The 19,507-nt window shown below is 40.5% G+C and overlaps 1 protein-coding gene across 1 annotated transcript in view; it reads right to left on the reverse strand.

Annotated features, from left to right (window-relative positions):
- Positions 1 to 14,032: 14,032 nt before the first annotated feature.
- MOSPD2 (motile sperm domain containing 2) overlaps positions 14,033 to 19,507 on the reverse strand; it is a 166,337-nt gene continuing 160,862 nt past the window's right edge. Inside the window, exon 15 of the mRNA XM_040338677.1 lies at positions 14,033 to 17,437. Coding sequence (XP_040194611.1) covers positions 17,294 to 17,437 — 144 coding nt within the window. The 3' untranslated portion in view covers positions 14,033 to 17,293. The remainder of the gene's footprint in view (positions 17,438 to 19,507) is intronic.

Raw genomic sequence — 19,507 nt, forward strand, 5'->3', positions numbered from 1 at the left:
GGAAAAGTTTTTTCTTTTCAAAATTGTTTTTGTTTATAGCGCAAAAAAATAAAATCACAGAGGTGATCAAATACCACCAAAAGAAAGCTCTATTTGTGGGAAAAAAAGGACATCAATTGTATTTGGGTACAGCATCGCACGACCGCACAATTGTCAGTTGAATTAACACAGTGCTGTATTACAAAAAATGGCCTGGTCAGGAAGGGGGTAAAAACCTTCCGGTCCTTAAGCGTTAAAGTTTTTTGGCATGATCAGTCATATTTTCAATTTAAATGCCAAAAATTTATGATTTCTGCCACAGTTTGCAAATGTTTGAACAGAACTGTACTTAATCACACAAGTAGTTGTTTCCTTAGGCTAAGTTCACATATATGCAAGTTGAGGTTGACGCATTTTTACGGCGCGTTTTTTTTTTGTCAATAGGAAAGTATGACAGTTGTGTTCATGTAGTGCGACTTTGATGCAACTTCACACTCTGGCACTCAAGTAACATCAAAGTAGTGCAGCAACCTTTATGTGTTCAAAGTCACATGTAATGCCGCGTACACACCATCACTTTATGTGATGAAAAAAAACGACACTTTCTGTGAAGTAAAAAATGACGTTTTTGAAACTTCAATTTTCAAAGACGAAGTTGCCTACACACCATCGTTTTCTCACAATGTTCTAGCAAAGTGAGGTTACGTTCCACCACGTTTTACCATTGAAGCTTGCTTCATAAGTAGCTTCTGGGCATGCGTGGATGAAAAAACGTCTTAGAAAACGACGTTTTTTGCTACACACGGTCAATTTCTGTGAAGTAAAAGGTGCACTTTTGAAAAACGCCACATAAAATTGAAGCATGCTTCAATTTTTTTTTGGTCGTTTTTTACAAGACATAAAACAACGTTTTCCCCCACACACAGTCAATTAAAGTGACGTTTTTAAAAACGTCATTTTTTTTCATCACATAAAGTGATGGTGTGTACGCGGCATTAGGGTTTGAGAGCCAATGTTAAAAGTTTTTATATCCACTGTAAGTACCTGAAATAAATAACCCTGTTAAAATGTCAGGTTTCTGTGATGTAAAAAAAATTAGACAAAGATAAATCATTTCAAACCTTTTTTCACCTTTAATGTGGCCTATAAACTGTACAACTCAATTAAAAAATAAACTGAAATCTTTTGGGCGGAGTGAAAAAAAAAATGTGGTTGCATAAGTGTGCACACCCTCTTATAACTGGGGATGTAGCCGTGTTCAAAATTAGGCAATCACATTCAAACTCATGTTAAATAGGAGTCAGTATTCACCTGCTATCAAAGCATCAGAGGGATCTCAATGTTGACATTACCAAGAACTGGACGTCCCTCCAAAATTTATTCAAAATTCTTCATATGTTTGGTGCAAAAACAACAATGCACATCACCAAAAGAACACCATACCCACTGTGAAACATGGTGGTGGCAGCATCAGGCTTTGGGGTTGTTTTTCTTCAGCTGGAACAGAAGCCTTAATCCGTCAAGGTAGAGGGAATTATGAACCGTTCCAAATACCAGTCAATATTGGCACAAAACCTTCAGGCTTCTGCTAGAAATCTGAACATGAATAGGAACTTTATCTTTCAGCATGACAATGACCCAAAGCATACATCCAAATCAACAAAGGAATGGCTTCACCAGAAGAAGATTCAAGTTTTAGAATGGCCCAACCAAAGCCCTGACCTGAATCCAATTGAAAATCTGTGGGATGATCTGAAGAGGGCTGAGCACAGGAGATACCCTCGCAATCTGACAGATTTGGGATTTTTTTTGCAAAAAAAGAGTGGGCAAATGTTGCCAAGTCAAAATGTGCGATAGACTCATACCTAAAAATACTAAGTGCTGTAATAAAATCAAAAGGTGCTTCAACCGAGCATTCGTTTAAGTGTGCACACTTATGCAACCATATTATTTCATTTTTTTTTTTTACTTCCCTCCACCTAAAAGATTTCAGTTTGTTGTTAAACTCAATTGTACCGTTTGTAGGTCACATTAAAAAGTGGAAAAAGTTAAAAAATTATTGATCTTTGTCTCATTTTTTTTCCATCACAGAAACCTAACATTTTAACAGAGGTGTGTAGACTTTTTATATCCACTGTATATAGCGCCATCAATTTATGCAGAGCTTTACATATACATTCACATCAGTCCCTGCTCTCAAGGAGCTTACAATCGAAAGGGCCCTAACTCACATATATACATATACTAGGGCAAATTTAGACAGGATCCAATTAACATAGCAGCATGTCTTTGGAGTGTGTGAGGAAACTGTAGTACCTGGAGGAAACCGACGCACAGGGAGAACATGCAAACTCAAGGCAGGTAGAGTCGTGGTTAGGATTTGGACCAGCAACCCTTTTTGCTGCCAGGTAAAAGTGCTAACCCCTACACCACGAGTCAGGGCTAAAAGTTAGGGTTAGGATTAGTGTTAATCAGCGTTACAAAATGTGTACAAAGGACCCCCCAGAAACATAATTTCCAGATGTCAGATTTTTTTTTACATCCCTTGCAACAAAATGTTATTTTTGGTGAGATACTCCCAATAGGATATCACATCTAAAAGGTATGCAAACCCTTCAATTTTCCTCATTAGCGCTCTACAGCCGCAGCAGCTAGTTGACAATTATGAAAACACTCCTATTAGACTCGCCCAGAACAGGGGCACAGAGGAACACAGGGATTTCTTCAGAATAACAAAAAGGTCGGAATCTGCAACAAAGTTTGTTAAATTCCCTGCAATGTACATAGATCACCCAGGGGGAATTTTTTTTCCTTAACAAAAGTGGAGTCACGCTTTAAGGTTTTCAGTAGTTGTTAAGGTTAGCCTTCTAACCCCGACAATTACTTCTAACCCTAACATTTAACATGAGCCCTTAACCCCAACATGCAACTTTGGACACAAAGGTTCCTGCACTATTTTGATGCTACTTGAGTGCCAGAGTGTGTAACATTGCATACATTTTGCACTACATGAACAGAACTATCATACTTTCCTATTACCAAAAAAAAATGCATAACATTTTTTTGTTGTGCATCTATTGAAATCCATTACAGGCAAAACAGCTGTGGGAAAAAAGTCCCTGACCCTTTCGAAAAAATGCACAGTTGTGAACTAGATCCATATGAAACCATGTTAAATGGCCTGTAATGTGTTTCTGCAAAATGAGAACCAAGAGTAAAATGGTGCAAACTTCAAAGTTTCCAAGAAATGTCTATTGAGCAAAACAGAATGCATGAGAAATTGAGGAGTTCGAATATTATTAGGAATTTTTTGATGCAAAGTGCTTCATTAGACATACATGTGACAGAACCCACTGTCACTGTGTGTTCTGGAAGGGACTGGGGGCTGGCCTCCCACCGACAGACTGGGCCAGAAAAGATACTGGAGACCTGGAACATGCTGGCATTGAGCTAATGTAATGCTACAGCCCTTCGCCCCCCATCCCCCCCTCGTGTTGCTGTGTCTAATTGTGTTGATTCATGACACATAGACAATGGTCTGGACTGAAGACGTCTCTCCGCAGGGGGTGTGTATTGAGAGACTGCCTGCTTCCCATAATCTCATTAGGTTTATCTGTAGCCTGTTTCAATGTACAAATGTTCAGTTCCCATTGGTTGTTCCTTGTCCCCTTCCCCTCTTTGACAAGGCTAAGGGGAGTGTCCCTAACTGTGTGTAAAACTGTATGTCTTGGAATTTAATAAACAGTTTTAAGCTCTGCATGTTTAACCCTCAACACCTGTGTGGATTGTCTTGTGATTGAGGGATTAAGGACTGGTTATGGCGAATCGGCAGGCTGCGGGTGCGTTTGAAGGACAGGAGACACAGGTCTGGCGGATGTGCACATCTTGGGTATCTGAGATCCGTCACAATACATAATACCAAATGCAGCTAAACAAAACGTATGGGGCATTGGTAAAGCGGAGTTCCAGGCTAACCCCTCGTTTTTTTAATATATTTATTTGCCATTTTGTACCTTTTTTCTTGCTGTTCTCTAGCTGGACTTCCATCCTACCTTGCCCTGGCAAGGTATGTCACCCCTGCAGTTGCATCGGCCCCTCCTCTTGCATCTCCCCATGCCTTCTGGAACCTGTGTGTTCCACAGAAGATGACAGTGCCATTCAGAAAGGAGGCTCACCTTCCAGCAGGACAATGTCCCTAAACATACAGCCAGAGCTACAATAGAATGGTTTAGATCAAAGCATATTCATGTGTTAGAATGATCCAGTCAATCTGTGGCAAGACTTGAAAATTGCTGTTCACAGATGCTCTCCATTCAATCTGACAGAGCTTGAGCTATTTTGCAAAGAAGAATGGGCAAAAAACTCTCTAGATGCACAAAGCTGGTATAGACATTGATAAAAAGACTTGCAGCTGTAATTGCAGCGAAAGGTGGTTCTACAAAGTATTGACTCAGGGGGGCTGAATACAAATACACGCCACACTTCTCATATCCATTTGTAAAAATAAAAAAAAAATGAAAACCATTTATCATTTTCCTTCCACTTCACAGTTATGTGGCACTTTGTGTTGGTCCATCACATAAAATCCCAATAAAATACATTTAAGTTTTTAATTGTAACATGATAAAAAGTGAACGATTTCAAGGGGTATGAATACTTTATCAAGGCACTCTGGGCCAAATCCACAGAAGAGATACTCCGGCGTAAGCCGTCGTATCTCTGGTTCTAACTTTGGAACTGATCCTCAGAAGCAGTTTTCCTAAGTTAGGCAGAAGATCCGACATCTGTAAGGGACTTACACTGCCGGATCTTAGGATGCAGTACCGCATCCGCCACTGGGGGCATTTTGAGTCGAAATGCCTCTGTTAGTATGCAAATTAGCACTTAGGGCGATCCTCAAAGCTTTTGTGCCTAGTTTTTTCGCCGTAAGTGTTAGTTTGCCTGGTGTAAAACTAGGGCTGCTTTTACAAAGTGTAAAGTTAGTCACACCTTGTAAAGGCCCATTCAAGCGACGGCATTTGGTATGCATTCCCGAGGGAGAACTCCACGGCAATTTGTAAATTCCAAACCGGCATGGGTTCCCCCCCAGGAGCATACCAGACCCTTAGGTCTGTTATGGGTTGTAAGGAGACCCCCCTCCGCCGAAAAATTGACGTAGGGGGTCCCCCTACAATCCATACCAGACCCGTATCCAAAGCACGCTACCCGGCCAGCCAGGAAGGGAGTGGGGACGAGCGAGCGCCCCCCCCCCCCTCCTGAGCCGTGCCAGGCCGCATGCCCTCAACATGGGGGGGTTGGGTGCTCTGGGGCAGGGGGGCGCACTGCGGGCCCCCCCACCCCAGAGCACCCTGTCCCCATGTTGATGAGGACAGGACCTCTTCCCGACAACCCTTGCCATTGGTTGTCGGGGTCTGCGGGCGGAGGCTTATCGGAATCTGGGAGTCCCCTTTAATAAGGGGGCCCCCAGATACCGGCCCCCCACCCTAAGTGAATGGATATGGGGTACATCGTACCCCTATCCATTCACCTGTAGGCAAAAAGTAAAAGTTAATAAACACACAACACAAGGCTTTTTAAAATAATTTATTATTCTGCTCCGGACGCCCCCCCTGTCTTCGTTATTAGCTCAATTACCAGGGGGGGCTTCTTCTTCCACTCTCCGGGGGTCTTCTCCGCTCTCCGGGGGGGGTTTCTGCTTCCGCTCTCCGGGGGGGGGCTTCTCCGGACTCCGGGGGGGCTTCTTCCATCTTCTCCCCTCTTCCGCTCTTGACTCGGCGAACCCCGGTTCTTCTGCAGCTCTCCGGTGCCTTCTTCTTCAGCGCTGGCTGCCTGCTATGTTTGTGTGTTAGCTCGATTTCTAACAGGCAGCCGGCGCGGTCTTCTGTGACGCCAGGGTCTTCTGGTCTTCTGTTCTTCCGATGTTGCCTCGTCGCCTGTTGTCGCTGTAATGATGGAAGCGCGCCTTGCATCACATTTATATAGGCATCACCGTCCCATCATGCTCCGGCAGGTACCCACGTGGTGGGTGCCTACCCACGTGCACCCACCACGTGGGTACCTACCGGAGCATGATGGGACGGTGATGCCTATATAAATGTGATGCAAGGCGCGCTTCCATCATTACAGCGACAACAGGCGACGAGGCAACATCGGAAGAGGGGAGAAGAACAGAAGAGAAGATGACGTCACAGAAGACCGCGCCGGCTGCCTGTTAGAAATCGAGCTAACACACAAACATAGCAGGCAGCCAGCGCTGAAGAAGAAGGCACCGGAGAGCTGCAGAAGAACCGGGGTTCGCCGAGTCAAGAGCGGAAGAGGGGAGAAGATGGAAGAAGCCCCCCGGAGTCCGGTGAAAGCCCCCCCCGGAGAGCGGAAGCAGAAACCCCCCCCGGAGAGCGGAGAAGACCCCCGGAGAGTGGAAGAAGAAGCCCCCCCTGGTAATTGAGCTAATAACGAAGACAGGGGGGGCGTCCGGAGCAGAATAATAAAATATTTTAAAAAGCCTTGTGTTGTGTGTTTATTAACTTTTACTTTTTGCCTACAGGTGAATGGATAGGGGTACGATGTACCCCATATCCATTCACTTAGGGTGGGGGGCCGGTATCTGGGGGCCCCCTTATTAAAGGGGACTCCCAGATTCCGATAAGCCTCCGCCCGCAGACCCCGACAACCAATGGCAAGGGTTGTCGGGAAGAGGTCCTGTCCTCATCAACATGGGGACAGGGTGCTCTGGGGTGGGGGGGCCCGCAGTGCGCCCCCCTGCCCCAGAGCACCCAACCCCCCCATGTTGAGGGCATGCGGCCTGGCACGGCTCAGGAGGGGGGGGGGGCGCTCGCTCGTCCCCACTCCCTTCCTGGCTGGCCGGGTAGCGTGCTTTGGATACGGGTCTGGTATGGATTGTAGGGGGACCCCCTACGTCGATTTTTCGGCGGAGGGGGGGTCTCCTTACAACCCATAACAGACCTAAGGGCCTGGTATGCTCCTGGGGGGGGGAACCCATGCCGTTTTTTTCATTGAAAATTGGCATGGAGTTCTCCCTCAGGAATGCATGCCGAGCGACGCTGTCATTTTTTTTTAAAATTATTTGTTTTCCCGGCGCGTCTTTTTTTCACCCGTCGCAACTTTAGTGTCCCGTCGCAATCCACAAAGCCGCCCGGCGTCAATTACGTTCGCGCGATGCACATCGGGAAAATGACGTCACACGCATGCGCAGTACGGCCGGCGCGGGAGCGCGCCTCATTTAAATTGTAAACGCCCCCCGGAGAGGAGGAACGCCTTACGACGGCGGCACTTAACTTACACGGCTTGAAATTTTTACGCAAGTGCTTTGAGGATCAGGCACTTAGGTAAAAACTTTAAGTCAGTGTAACTTAACTGCTGAAAGTTAAGTTACGCCGCCTGGCTGAGGATTTGGCCCTCTATGTCTCCGAGATAGATTTCTACCCAGGTCCCTGTTCAGGAGAGTTTTCTCTGAGACAGGAGGGCTAGAGGAACTTTCCTTTAGGTGAATGTACCATTTCTTTTGCCAACAGCAAGTGTAAAGAGGCTATTAGAAGGTTATGATTGGTCCTTGTCCAGGCATGTTGCAGCCCTCTAACATCCCTAAATTGTAGCTTTGAAAACTCGATAAAAAATAAACTTTATGTTCACTTCTTCCATCCCTCCTTTTCTGACTTGTATTAGTTTGCTCTTTCGCGTAACCTCAGCTAACAGAAAAAAAAAAGTTACATCCTACTGGGAAAAGTAGTAGAATGTCATTGTATCCAGACAGACTATGTAACGATCAACTTTAACTTCAAAAGTCTGAGTTTCTACAGCCACTATCTATAAAGCATTGTGAAAAATGAGCAGTGCCAGGGACTATGGAACACCAAATCACAGAAAAGCAGCAGTCATGTGGCTAAGAGTAAAATGTATTGTATGGATCACAGTATAACAATGTATGTAATAAGGAAAGTTGGTGGGACTGGACCTGCAAGAGAATTTACTGTGAACAGTGAGAAAAGAGCTACAAGATAATACAGTGCAGACGGTAGGACAGCTGCCAGACAATGCAGTGTGCTTGGGAGGGGGGCTACCAAACAATATTGGGACAAGTGCCAGAGTACATACAGGCTGGCAGAAGACAGTATAGAAGGGGAGAGCTGCTAGAAAATTAAGTTCAGACAATAAAGCAAGGGATAGTAAAGAATGTGATGTGACAAAGTGGATGTGGGAGGAGTGATGCCAGAGAACATGGTACGTGGTCCTATAGTGTGTTCTCTGCATAACACCAAACATTCCAAAACAGGACAGCCTGGTCTCAGGATCTCACCTCCTCTCAGCTATACCACCAACTTCATTAAATTACCAGAAGCAAGCAAGGTGTTAAGCATATTTTTAAAACACATAGCCATGCTATATAAATGTTCCCTTATATATGTAACAAATTACTTCCAGCCTGGTTATTTTGCGTGTCTCTCTCTTAAAAGTTCGCCTGAGAATAATGCAGCTTTTGACCGCTTGTGATAGCTAATAAATTCCCTCTTTTTTTTTTTTTTTACAAAAATACTATTTTATACTCCTTCTTTTTTACCCTGTTAAAAGCGTATATTCAGCCTTACAACATATTCATTTTCAAACCAGCAAAACACTGAAATGTAGAACATAGATAATAATGTATGGCTCATTTTATTTTAAAGGTCATTTTATTCTGTTAACATAATTTAATAGAAGAGCTAATAAAATGCACTTTAACTACAAAATTCTATGACATTGGTTTATTTTATATTTATTTTCTGTAAATATACAAAGGCATACGAAATAACTAAAATAATAAATTAATTGACAAACTGGCATTTTCTTAACACATACAATTGTATGGCATATAGGTAAAAATATAACAATTTTTTTCACATTAAGATATCTGCAGGAATGCAATTAAAGCAACTCTGTTTCTAATTTGCCAAAGGAAAAAAAGCACTCTATGCAAAGAAAATGTTTAATCGTTACCTGTCCTGCCACCTGTGCAGCCCAATTTTGCTGTCACGAAGCTCTGACACTTCTGGGAATGTCAAATGCCTGTGTTCTTTGCAGCACTATTTTTTTTTAGCGCTGCACTCTTTTTACATACAAGATAGGTATGCTGGAGCTCAGACTTGAATATTTACATATAAATCATTGGAGTTCTTGGGGAGCTCAGAAGATATATGCAGGCACCTCCTTGCACATTTTTTACTAGACTAGGCAAGTGTCACCACTTGTTCATCATTGTAAGTTTCCTTTAAAGAATTCTAACAGTATGCTAAAATTGTGATATAGAATCATGCTTTATTGTTCTATGAAATTGTTTGTAGAGTCAGAAAACACTGTGAGATGTTGGCTAGAAGTGATTACACTCAACTATGCTTCGCTATTTGCTATGCAGTCTTTTTTACTAGTACATCACTCATTTTAATTGACTCTTTTATAACTAAACAGCATGGGCTTAATTAACTGCCTAATTTCTTTAAAAACTTGAATAGTTCTAAAGAACAACAAGGATGGGGGGGAAAAAAAACATTTAAATAACGAACTACAAAAATGTTATAATTTTGTGGCTTTATATTGATCATAGCTAAAGAATGGAGCAAACAAAACACAAGTGCTCTTCTCTCTGCTACACTGCATATAAGCCAGTGTAGATGGCAAATGCAGCTTGCTTCTGACATTCAGAATTCATTAAAGGCGCAATCAACCTCCTTCAAGCTGCTTTTGCATTTCCATAGACCTGAATGGGGAGAGAAGCCGTTCTGACAAGAAGCAAATCCATTTGACAGTCCTTTAGGGTTCTTGCAGATGGTTATCTCTAGCACGTTATTGCTTTTTTTTTGACCATATGTTAAGCACAAATGTGTAGGTATGCTTGTCTATCAGATCCAAGGCTGAACTAGATGGATTTGTGTAATTTTTCAACCAGACTATGTATCAAGACGACAGATTTTAACACTGATTCATAAGCCTTGAGTCATTTCTAAAAATCTTTTATATAACATTTTCTGAGACTCCCCCCCACCAAGGTACTGATTTTGATGCCAGCAGTGATCATCCTATATCTGCATTTACCACTAACCAATATTCTGAAGCGGATGGTGACTGTGGATTCCAAAAGATACCAACCAACAGTGATAAACAAGGAAGATCAGAAGCTGATGGGAACCAGGAATCGAAATGGATTTATACCTGTCTGAACGGTTGCTCTTAACCTTTCAGTTTTAGTTCCTTCAGAGGCAACGGAGGGATCTTTTGGTGAGCTATTTATAAAGTCGGTTGCACACAACGTATTTTGACACCAGTATTCATAGACCTGAAAATTGTTCAGATTGTTAAACAATTATTGTTGATTAATCCTATGAAAGCATTGAGTATTCATGGGAAAATGTACACAATTTGTCTGGGAAAACATGTCAAACATTTGGAGACTCATCAGCCTTTATAATCAAGAGCACACACAATGAGTCAAGACAAAATTACAGGAAACTTATATTATATAAATTTATCTCCACTTGTATTAAATATGAGTTGCAGAACACCCTACACTGATCTATATAGAAACCAACTCTAATAGCTAGCTGCTATATTCTTTGCCACTGATGAATCTGAGTAGGTCTACTTTTTGGCTAGTGCAGTCCTGAAAACATGCAGAAACATTTGGGTTGTATGTAAACTTTTGGAGTTGTAGCAGATAGAATGGGATTTTGATCATTAGTTTTTTTGCACAATAGTAATATATAAAACAAAACAGGCACAGGTAAGCAGCCACTATAGATTACGATTCTGTGTTTTACATAAAGTTCGAGACAGAGCTGACTATTCATGTCATCATTTTTTTTTTTTACTGGCGCCACACATTACATTGGCATGTTAGTATAACTTACATTTTTTTAATTATGCTAGGCTGTTTCTAAAATGTGCATTGGCTGCATATGAAAGTTATGTTTGGCAACCCTGCCCAAATAAAAGCATGGCTCTCAGGGCAATACAAGAATTCACGTCTATGCAAAAATATATTAAGAAACGAAATTGTTTAGGAGTTGTAAAGAAACGCAAAGCATTATATGTCTATAGACAGGTCTATAGGCTTTAGAGAGAAGATCTCTTCGAGCTGGACGAACAAGAACAAAAAAAAAGAAAAAAAGAAGGCAAGTGCTAAATGCATCCAGCTAGAGCAGTAGTTAAGATTAACTTTTAAATGGTCCATAGACCATACAATCAGAGGTACACCAATGCCTCTGTCTGCTTCCTATTCTGAAGAAAACTTCACCTATTAATGTATTATGAAACATAATTAATACTGAATTAAATGTTATAAAAAGTACAAATAGTGTTACAATATTTTTATTCTCTTTTTTACTGCTTATTTTTTCTTACCTATTCCTCAAACGTTACTTTGAGAGGCACTGTGTAAAGCTGGTGACACAATAAGATTCTACTGTTTAGCATTCTTTTGGCTTTACCAAAAACGGTGTAGTTGCAGAGCCTTCTTAAACAGTCCCTGGTACTGCATAGTTATTGGTAAATCGAGAGGAGGGTTTACAATCCAATTGTGATGCGTCTAGTCAGCTTTAGGGATAATGCACTCCTATGCACATGTAGTAATATGCATCTTCACTGCATTCTTATGACACAATCATGCATGTTTTAAATGTGCATTTTTTGTTCATGCATTTTGCAAAGTGAGTGAGAAATACTCAGAAAAAAGATTTCACATCATTTAGGTACTACACAAAAAAACAAACACAATACAAAAATAATACACCTATTTTGCTAAGCAACAGTGCATAGATGAACAAGCCATGTAAGGAAAGGGACTTGTACTTTAAATGCAATAAGTCAAATAGTTTTACTAAATTAAAGTGTGAACAGGCCTTTATAGAATGTATCAGCAAATAGATTTAAATTGAGTATTTAAATTGAGAATATAGGAGCTTCATTTGGCTTCTAATTGGAATATATTTATATTTTTGAGTCTTCTGTGCATGATTGATAAAAACTGAAGTAGATATAAAGTTGTTGCCCATGACATATAATCAGGATTCAACTTTCATTCTTTGGTAATAAACAGAGTATAAATAAATGTAACATTCAACAAGTCCACTTTTGTTCCTGTTTTTAGAGATCTGCCCATGTGTTTTTGACTGTGGCCAATAAACAAGTACAAGGTTTGTTGGTAATAATGGTTTAGATTAAAGTGATATTAAAGGTTCCCGTTTTTTTTTTTAATAACAAATATGTCATACTTGCCTCTACTGTGCAGTTTGTTTTGCAGAGTGGCCCCGATTGTCCTTATGGGGTCCCACGGTGGCTCTCGCAGCTCCTCCCCACATTAGATAACCCCCTCTGGGAAGCTCTCTCCCGAGGGGGTTACTTTGCGAGCGTTCTTCTGTGTCATACACTTGGCATCCATAGCCCGAGAACCCGTGGGCGAGAGCAACACGGGATCACGCCCATGGAAATTCGGGGCTCGGGTAAGTAAAACATGGGGGGGGAGGGTTGGGGGGGCCGGACACTGCAAGGTGTTTTTTCACCGTCATGCATAGGATGCATGATGGTGAAAAAACACACAGGTTTACAACCCCTTTAAACTCTGGCCAATCTTACCGGGTAAACCTTTAGCAAAAAAAAATATATATATATATATATATATATATATATATACATATACATAAACAGGCCTGCAAGTGCATTTGGTTGAACCAAGGCTTGGCACTGTGAATTTGTAGTGCATTTAATGCCAATAAGAATGCGACCACCTCCTTGTCCAGTTTATAAGAGAACAGTAAATGTGTCACAAAAAGCTTCTCTCTTTAGCGCCCTGTTGTAAAATAGGCCCTGCTAAAGAACCTATTAAAAAAAAAAATGTAATTCTGATGTCTGATATACATGTTCCCTTGCAGTTAAGCATACAATACTTACCTTCATCAACAGCCACATACACTAAATTAATGGACAGTTTACAAACAGGGGAGCAGTAACAAAACCAATTTTATCCCGGTTCCAACCTACTCAGCTACGATATGATAAAGAAAAGGCAGTCACACATGACAATTACATTTTTCTGTCAGTCACAGGCATTGTAACACCATGCAAAGTTAAACACCTTTCCCCAGTGGCCATTTGCTTTTATAACAGTGCATAGTGGATTTTTCCCTTCCCACTAGAGGTCACATTTAATGCTAGCAAAGTTTGCAAAACACGTGACTCTACTATAACATGTCCTCACTGTCTGATATATCCATCAGCCAATGCAACTACTCACAAAATCACAAAGGAAAGCTTCATCAATCCCACTATATACTTAAATATTTCAAGAAGTCATACAGCCCAATGAAAGTGCCAAACATCCAAGAGTCCAAGGTTTTTAGTGATAGAACCTATTGATAGCAGAATTCTGGGGAGTGCCCATGTTGTTCTGTCTTCTCCATGTCTATCACCTATATCAACATCAACACCCTCATCTGTAGTCTCCATGCACCAGCTCTAACCCCCCCCCCCCACACACACTTAAACTCTTGACACTTTTTATGCTATTTAAATCTCTACAAGGGAACATTACTTTCCTTTAGTGGTGCAACGGATCGTCGTTGATCCGTGATCCGCACGGATCAATGACTTCGGATCGGCACACACGTGATCCGCGGCGTGCCGTGGGACTGCAGAGCAGAGCAAAGCGGTAAAAAACACATTGAAATTGTCGCCGCTCTGTTCGCACACAGCCCCGCCTGCTCCTAACCATGCTGTGATAGACGGAATGCATGTCCAATGAGGGGGGGGGGGGTGGTTCGGTTGGTGGGGAGGGGGTGCATTGCAGAACCTGGCCTTGGGGTGGCAGGGAAAGGAAATCCAGCCCTGCTGGTTGCCCTCTCACTTCCTCCGCTCTGGCGAGGCTGCAATTTGGGGCAAAGTGAGGCTGCAATTTGGGGCAAAGTGAGGCTGCAATTTGGGGCAAAGTGATGCTGCAATTTGGGGCACAGTGAGGCGGCAATTGGGGGCACAGTGAGGCTGCAATTTTTTTTTTGCTGATCCGAAAAATGATCTGATCCGTGACTCTGATCCGAGGAACGATCTGAACCTTGAGTTTTTTGATCCGTTGCACCCCTACTTTCCTTTGCTGCATTCACTAACACTGGCTTAACCTGTCCTGAATCTGTTCCAAGCAGTAAATCACAAGTATATACTGTATGTCTTCTAGAGTTATGCTTCAGAGTATCTCATCTGCTGATACACAATAAACTCATAATTTTCAATCTCTGCTTTTTTTTTTTTTTGCCACCAATATGTTTTCTCTGATACTTCCTTTAACCTATTTGGTATCTACTTACCCAAGTCCCAAATTTAAAAGGTTTGCTTTTACTTCTTATATAAAAGTATATATATATTTTTTGGAACATAATTACGATTATACATACCATAACATATTTTGTGGTGTCAAGCATATTTATACAGCAGTTACAAAGAGTACATTTGTATGAAGTTCTAGAAAGCGATTCATTACACTGACAAATATCATTTATTCTAATTTATGTTGACTGTAATTTTGTCCTGTTTTTACTGAACTGTTGCCTATAATGTTTTTACTGTTTACTAATGAAGTGTTGCGACCTTTGGCATCTAGATAGATATTATCATTTTGAAATCTGCTATTTAATTAAATCCGATAATATATGCAAATAGATATATACGCTTTTATATTCATTATTTTTCACCTGTACACCTGACCTTTTACTTTTATTTTTTAGACCTTTGTCATTATTTTTCACCTGTATATTTCCATGTATAGTCATGATCTTTTACTTTTATATTTGACATTTTTCATTGTACTTGTAGCCCTGATAAAAAGAGGTACTGTGTTTGGCCCCTGAAACACGTTGGTTTTTCTGCAATGAATCCAGTTTTTTCCATTAAAAACCTCACTTTTAAAAGTTTGTTTGGTGCTTTCATTGGATTGTATGGATGTGGATTCTCAACTCTGGGTTCATTCTCTATTTCTAATAAAATCCCCAGTTTTATGCTGCCGAATTGGAGCCAGTGTGCCCACTGTAATTCAGTGACCCTAAGAAAAATTTGAATCCAGAGCCCTATTCATTTGTGTGTTTACAGTTTTCAAGAGACAACCTGGCTAGAAGCATGCCAACAGATGGGTTAAAGGGTCAGTTCACCTTTACTGACTTTTGCCCAAAAAATCCCAAGCATTACAGCATATTCAGTACATGTTGCTCAGTTCTATAAAAGAATGCATCATTTTCCAGCTGCTCTTTTAAATAACCCCCCCCCCCCACCCAGTCCTGTAGATGGCAGTGCCTACCAAGCATTGGTTCTTCAGCCCTGGAAACTCACAAATGAGCACTCAGCTTTGTTCCCTTCCCATGCATGTGCAGTTTGCATTCCTCAAGAGTGAACAAGAGTGGACTGTACATGAGTGGCATTTACATACTCTTGTTATTGTTATACAGCAGTGTGAAAAAGAAAGCCACATTGTGGACTTTTTTTTATATTTGAACAGGCAATCATTAGATCTTCATTCAAACACTGCATTTATATACAGGCATTATAAATGAACAAATCATACATAAACTTAACATAGTGTATGCATTCTCAATCTAAATGAAAGAAAATGTCAGTTTTGTTATCCCTATATTTACCACCAGTTCAAATACAAGAAATGTGTCAGGTGCTCCAGATTCAGGGGCCAATAATCACAAGATAACCCAAGACTAAAATTTAACATCGGTTCGTGCATCTTCAGTTCTGTTTACATCATATTTTTTATTTGTCTATTTTCTTAAATTGTTGATGAAATTAGTCATTAGATAAAAGTAAAAACAAAAATGTATTTATCCTAAAAAAGGCCACAAAATGAACAGCATCTGTTTGTCTGCAAAAAATGGCATACACAAACTGATCTGGGTCCGCCCATAGAAATACAAAGCAGATCAGTCTGGAGCTGTCTGAAAAACTGACAGACTGAATGCTTGTCTAAAAGGGCTTTAGGGATTATGCATTGGAACTGGTCTTGAATAGTTATATAGGCAACACATCTGTATGGACATTGCTTACCCTGATTTAATTGCACACTGTGGGCTTTCAATTATTAGTTTTCAGTACTTTCAATCATTGAGGTTCAGCATTACAGTTGGGTAAAAATCACTCAAATGCAGTCTGCATAGGAATGTTTACTCCCTTACCCATCAAGACAAAGCTCAGATATCTTGGGTCTCTTTGCTACAAAAAGTAATTTCTATTAGAGGGGCAATACTAACGTCTGAGGCCAAGGGTGTACTTACTTTTTCACAGGACACAATTACACCAATTGATATTTTTGTTGAGTAAACTATTGCACTGGAACATTTCCCCTTTAAGACAATCACCTTTATTTGTAGACATTGTTTGAATAAAGATCTAATGTTTTCCTGCAAAAATATATTTAAAAAAAAAAAAATTCAGTTTTCATGTTGTGTACTTACTTTTTCACAACTGTAAACGCTGAAATACCAGAAGATGGAAAGGCATTAACTTTGCTCTGTGACAATCAGTTGCTCCTACTGTCCCCATCTACAATCAACAGGTTGGATCTGGTGCTGCCACCATATACGAGAACGTCTGAGAACATTTTGGGCAAGCCTATCATTTCAGTACGTTATCAAAGCAAATTGGATCCATGGCAACTGAAGAAGTGTAAACTCTTAGATGTATAGTATGTTCTGGGGCTCATTCTTCACACATGGAAGAATACTTCACCACCTATTAAGTCTATCTTATTTTGATAAAATTAGACAGCGAAACCTAGTTGTACAAAAACACCTAAAAATGGCAGTTGACCTGAGAAATATGTTAAATATGGTTACTCCTGCTCCTAACCCTTGTTTGACACTTCTACTAAATGTAGTTGGATTTCTGTCACATACAGAAATTATATATTTTAATAGATGCTTCTTGTTTATGTACCTGCTGCAATAAACCACTTTTTTGTAAGATAAGGGAGCTTTGGCCTCTGTTAATGTCTCTTCATGGCCAGACAAGGATGTTGCAATGCAAATATGTACAGTAAAGCAAAAGAGCTGAAAAGAAAAACCTATAAGAATAACTGGAAATGTCTAAACAACACTGACGAGCGACTAAGATATCTAAAATGAGACACAAACTGGCTTCTAAAACATTCTTATGCGTGTCTCAGATATCCTGATTATTCCTGTTACTGTGTAGTTCAATCACACACTGAATAGTAAAGGCAACTTTGGTCAGGTGAACGTTTTGTTCCTTTGACAGACGATCATCATGGCAGAATTTGCAGCGTTACCTAGCTTCTTGTGTCTTTGGAAAGGTACATAGCTAAAACTATGGCCACAAAAATAGACAATAGAAAAGCTATTATATGCTGATGCCAGACACACTGCCTAATCTGCTCTTCCAGTCTTCGGTTTGCTTCTAGTATTTGATTTAACTGAAAGAAAAAAAAAAAAAAAAAAATTGTGAAAAGGGCAATTTGTAAAAGTAAAGCATTAAAGGCTAAACAACTATAATATTAAACATGCCTACATTTGTAACATTTATATCACAAATTAATAATATTGCTTTATACATTTAGGCCAAAATGTATACTGCTACATTTCTTTGGTGAAAATAACCCAAATCAGTGTTTATTATTTAGTCTGTAGGAACGTTATAGAGTCCACAAACTATGGTATTTATCTGAAAATCTATCAATCCTATATGCACTGACGGCTTATTTAATTTCTTGAGGCTCAAAAATGCCAGGACAGTACAAATACCCTCCATATGACCCCTTTTTAGACAGTCCAATGTATTTTGTAAGAGGCAATATAAGATTTTTGAAGTTGTAACTTTTTGGCACAATTTTTTTGAACATAAAGAAGCAAAAGAATATAGTTTTTTTTTTACATATTGTCACCAGTGCAGTACAGCGCCATCATATAACTGGTGTGGCAGTGGTCAGGGACACAGACTGATGACAGTATGTACTTGTACTACTCTGGGGAGGTTTCTTCTTTTTTTCCCACACTGATTGCTTATAACAGTAAATAGCACTATAAACAACCATTTTTACTGAATGAAATAAATGAATTCAATGTTTATAATTGTGATTATCTGATTGGCCACAGCCAATCATATGGTACAAACGGGTTGTGATTGGCCCTGTCTATCTCTGTTTTGTCAGTGATCATGTGGTACCAACATAATAGTAAACAATGGATGGCATGAATGGAAGCCATCCATTGTGTACAAATCGCTGTGATTAGTCACAGCGATCACAGGCAGCTGTCGCACAGTCAAGAGGGGCCCACTCTGGGGAGGACGTCATATGATGTCCACCCAGAACTTGTGTGCCCCCGCCTGCATGTCATCGTACTATATGCTGGGCAGGAACTGGTTAATGAAAAGTGCACAGAAAATACCCCTGCTTTCCCAGTGTTGTTTCTTCACTGGCCAGATGAGAAATCACTGCCCTGTGAAATTATCCTGTTGTTGACTAGTTTTTAACAGTGACAAAATTACAAGTGTGACATAATCCTAAGGGCCTGTGGTAACATACTTTGGGTATGTGTTGGAGTGAGTTTGAGATTCTTCCGACAGGTACATTTAACCTGTAGTTGGTCTGCTTCTGAGCTTCTTCCAGTGGACTTTGAAGACTCGTATGGGAATGCAAAACTCCCGACATTAACAAAAGCCCATCGTTAACACATTTTCACTTGAATATTAATAGAAGATACTGGTTTATGAGTGATACAGTGGTATCTGTAGGTGTGTCTTCAATCTTTGAAACACTGTTCTAAAGGTTGGCAATTCAATTAGACGACATTCACTTCTGATGACTGATATGGAAGGGGTAGTTTCAAAAATATGAGCATACAATAAAAATAATACTCCAGCAGATGCCAGCAGGACAGGAAGGCCAAATCATCATCTGACACTGCGCAGCTTATCTCCCAATAAGAGTCTCCTCCTGGGTGTCCCCACAGACCCCCTACTCTGCTGGAGTGTCTTCATACCAATTTTTCTTCGGAATATTTTTTATTGTATGCTCATATCTTTGAAACTACCCCTTCCATATCAGTCACACGTGGATGTCGTATACGTGAGTGGCCAACCTTTAGAGATTGTGAGGGATTTACTATCTGAAATCGTTCACTGTCTGAGGGTACTGATGCCACCTATTACCAATATAGACCCTAATTTCTGTGTTCTGTTCATGCACCTCAATGTCTGTTTTTCTTTTGACATGGTGGTCCCCTTTAAGCTCCTGGCCAGCTATATGTTCTGCCTTAGTGATGTATAATATATATATATATATAATAATAATAATACTACTCTTATTTATCTAGCTCCAAAAGAAGTGTTTTCTTAAGCGCAAAACTAGTCGAGCAAGTCTTCTGAACCCTTGAAAAGCAGAATCGACATTTGTTTTACCTTGCTTTATTGACCCCTGATTCACGGTTGTAGGGTTTTACCCTTCCAGGTTATTATATGTAATAGCTCATTGGAGTACTGATCA

This window comes from Rana temporaria, chromosome 2, assembly GCF_905171775.1.
Source record: "Rana temporaria chromosome 2, aRanTem1.1, whole genome shotgun sequence".
Classification (NCBI taxonomy): domain Eukaryota; kingdom Metazoa; phylum Chordata; class Amphibia; order Anura; family Ranidae; genus Rana; species Rana temporaria.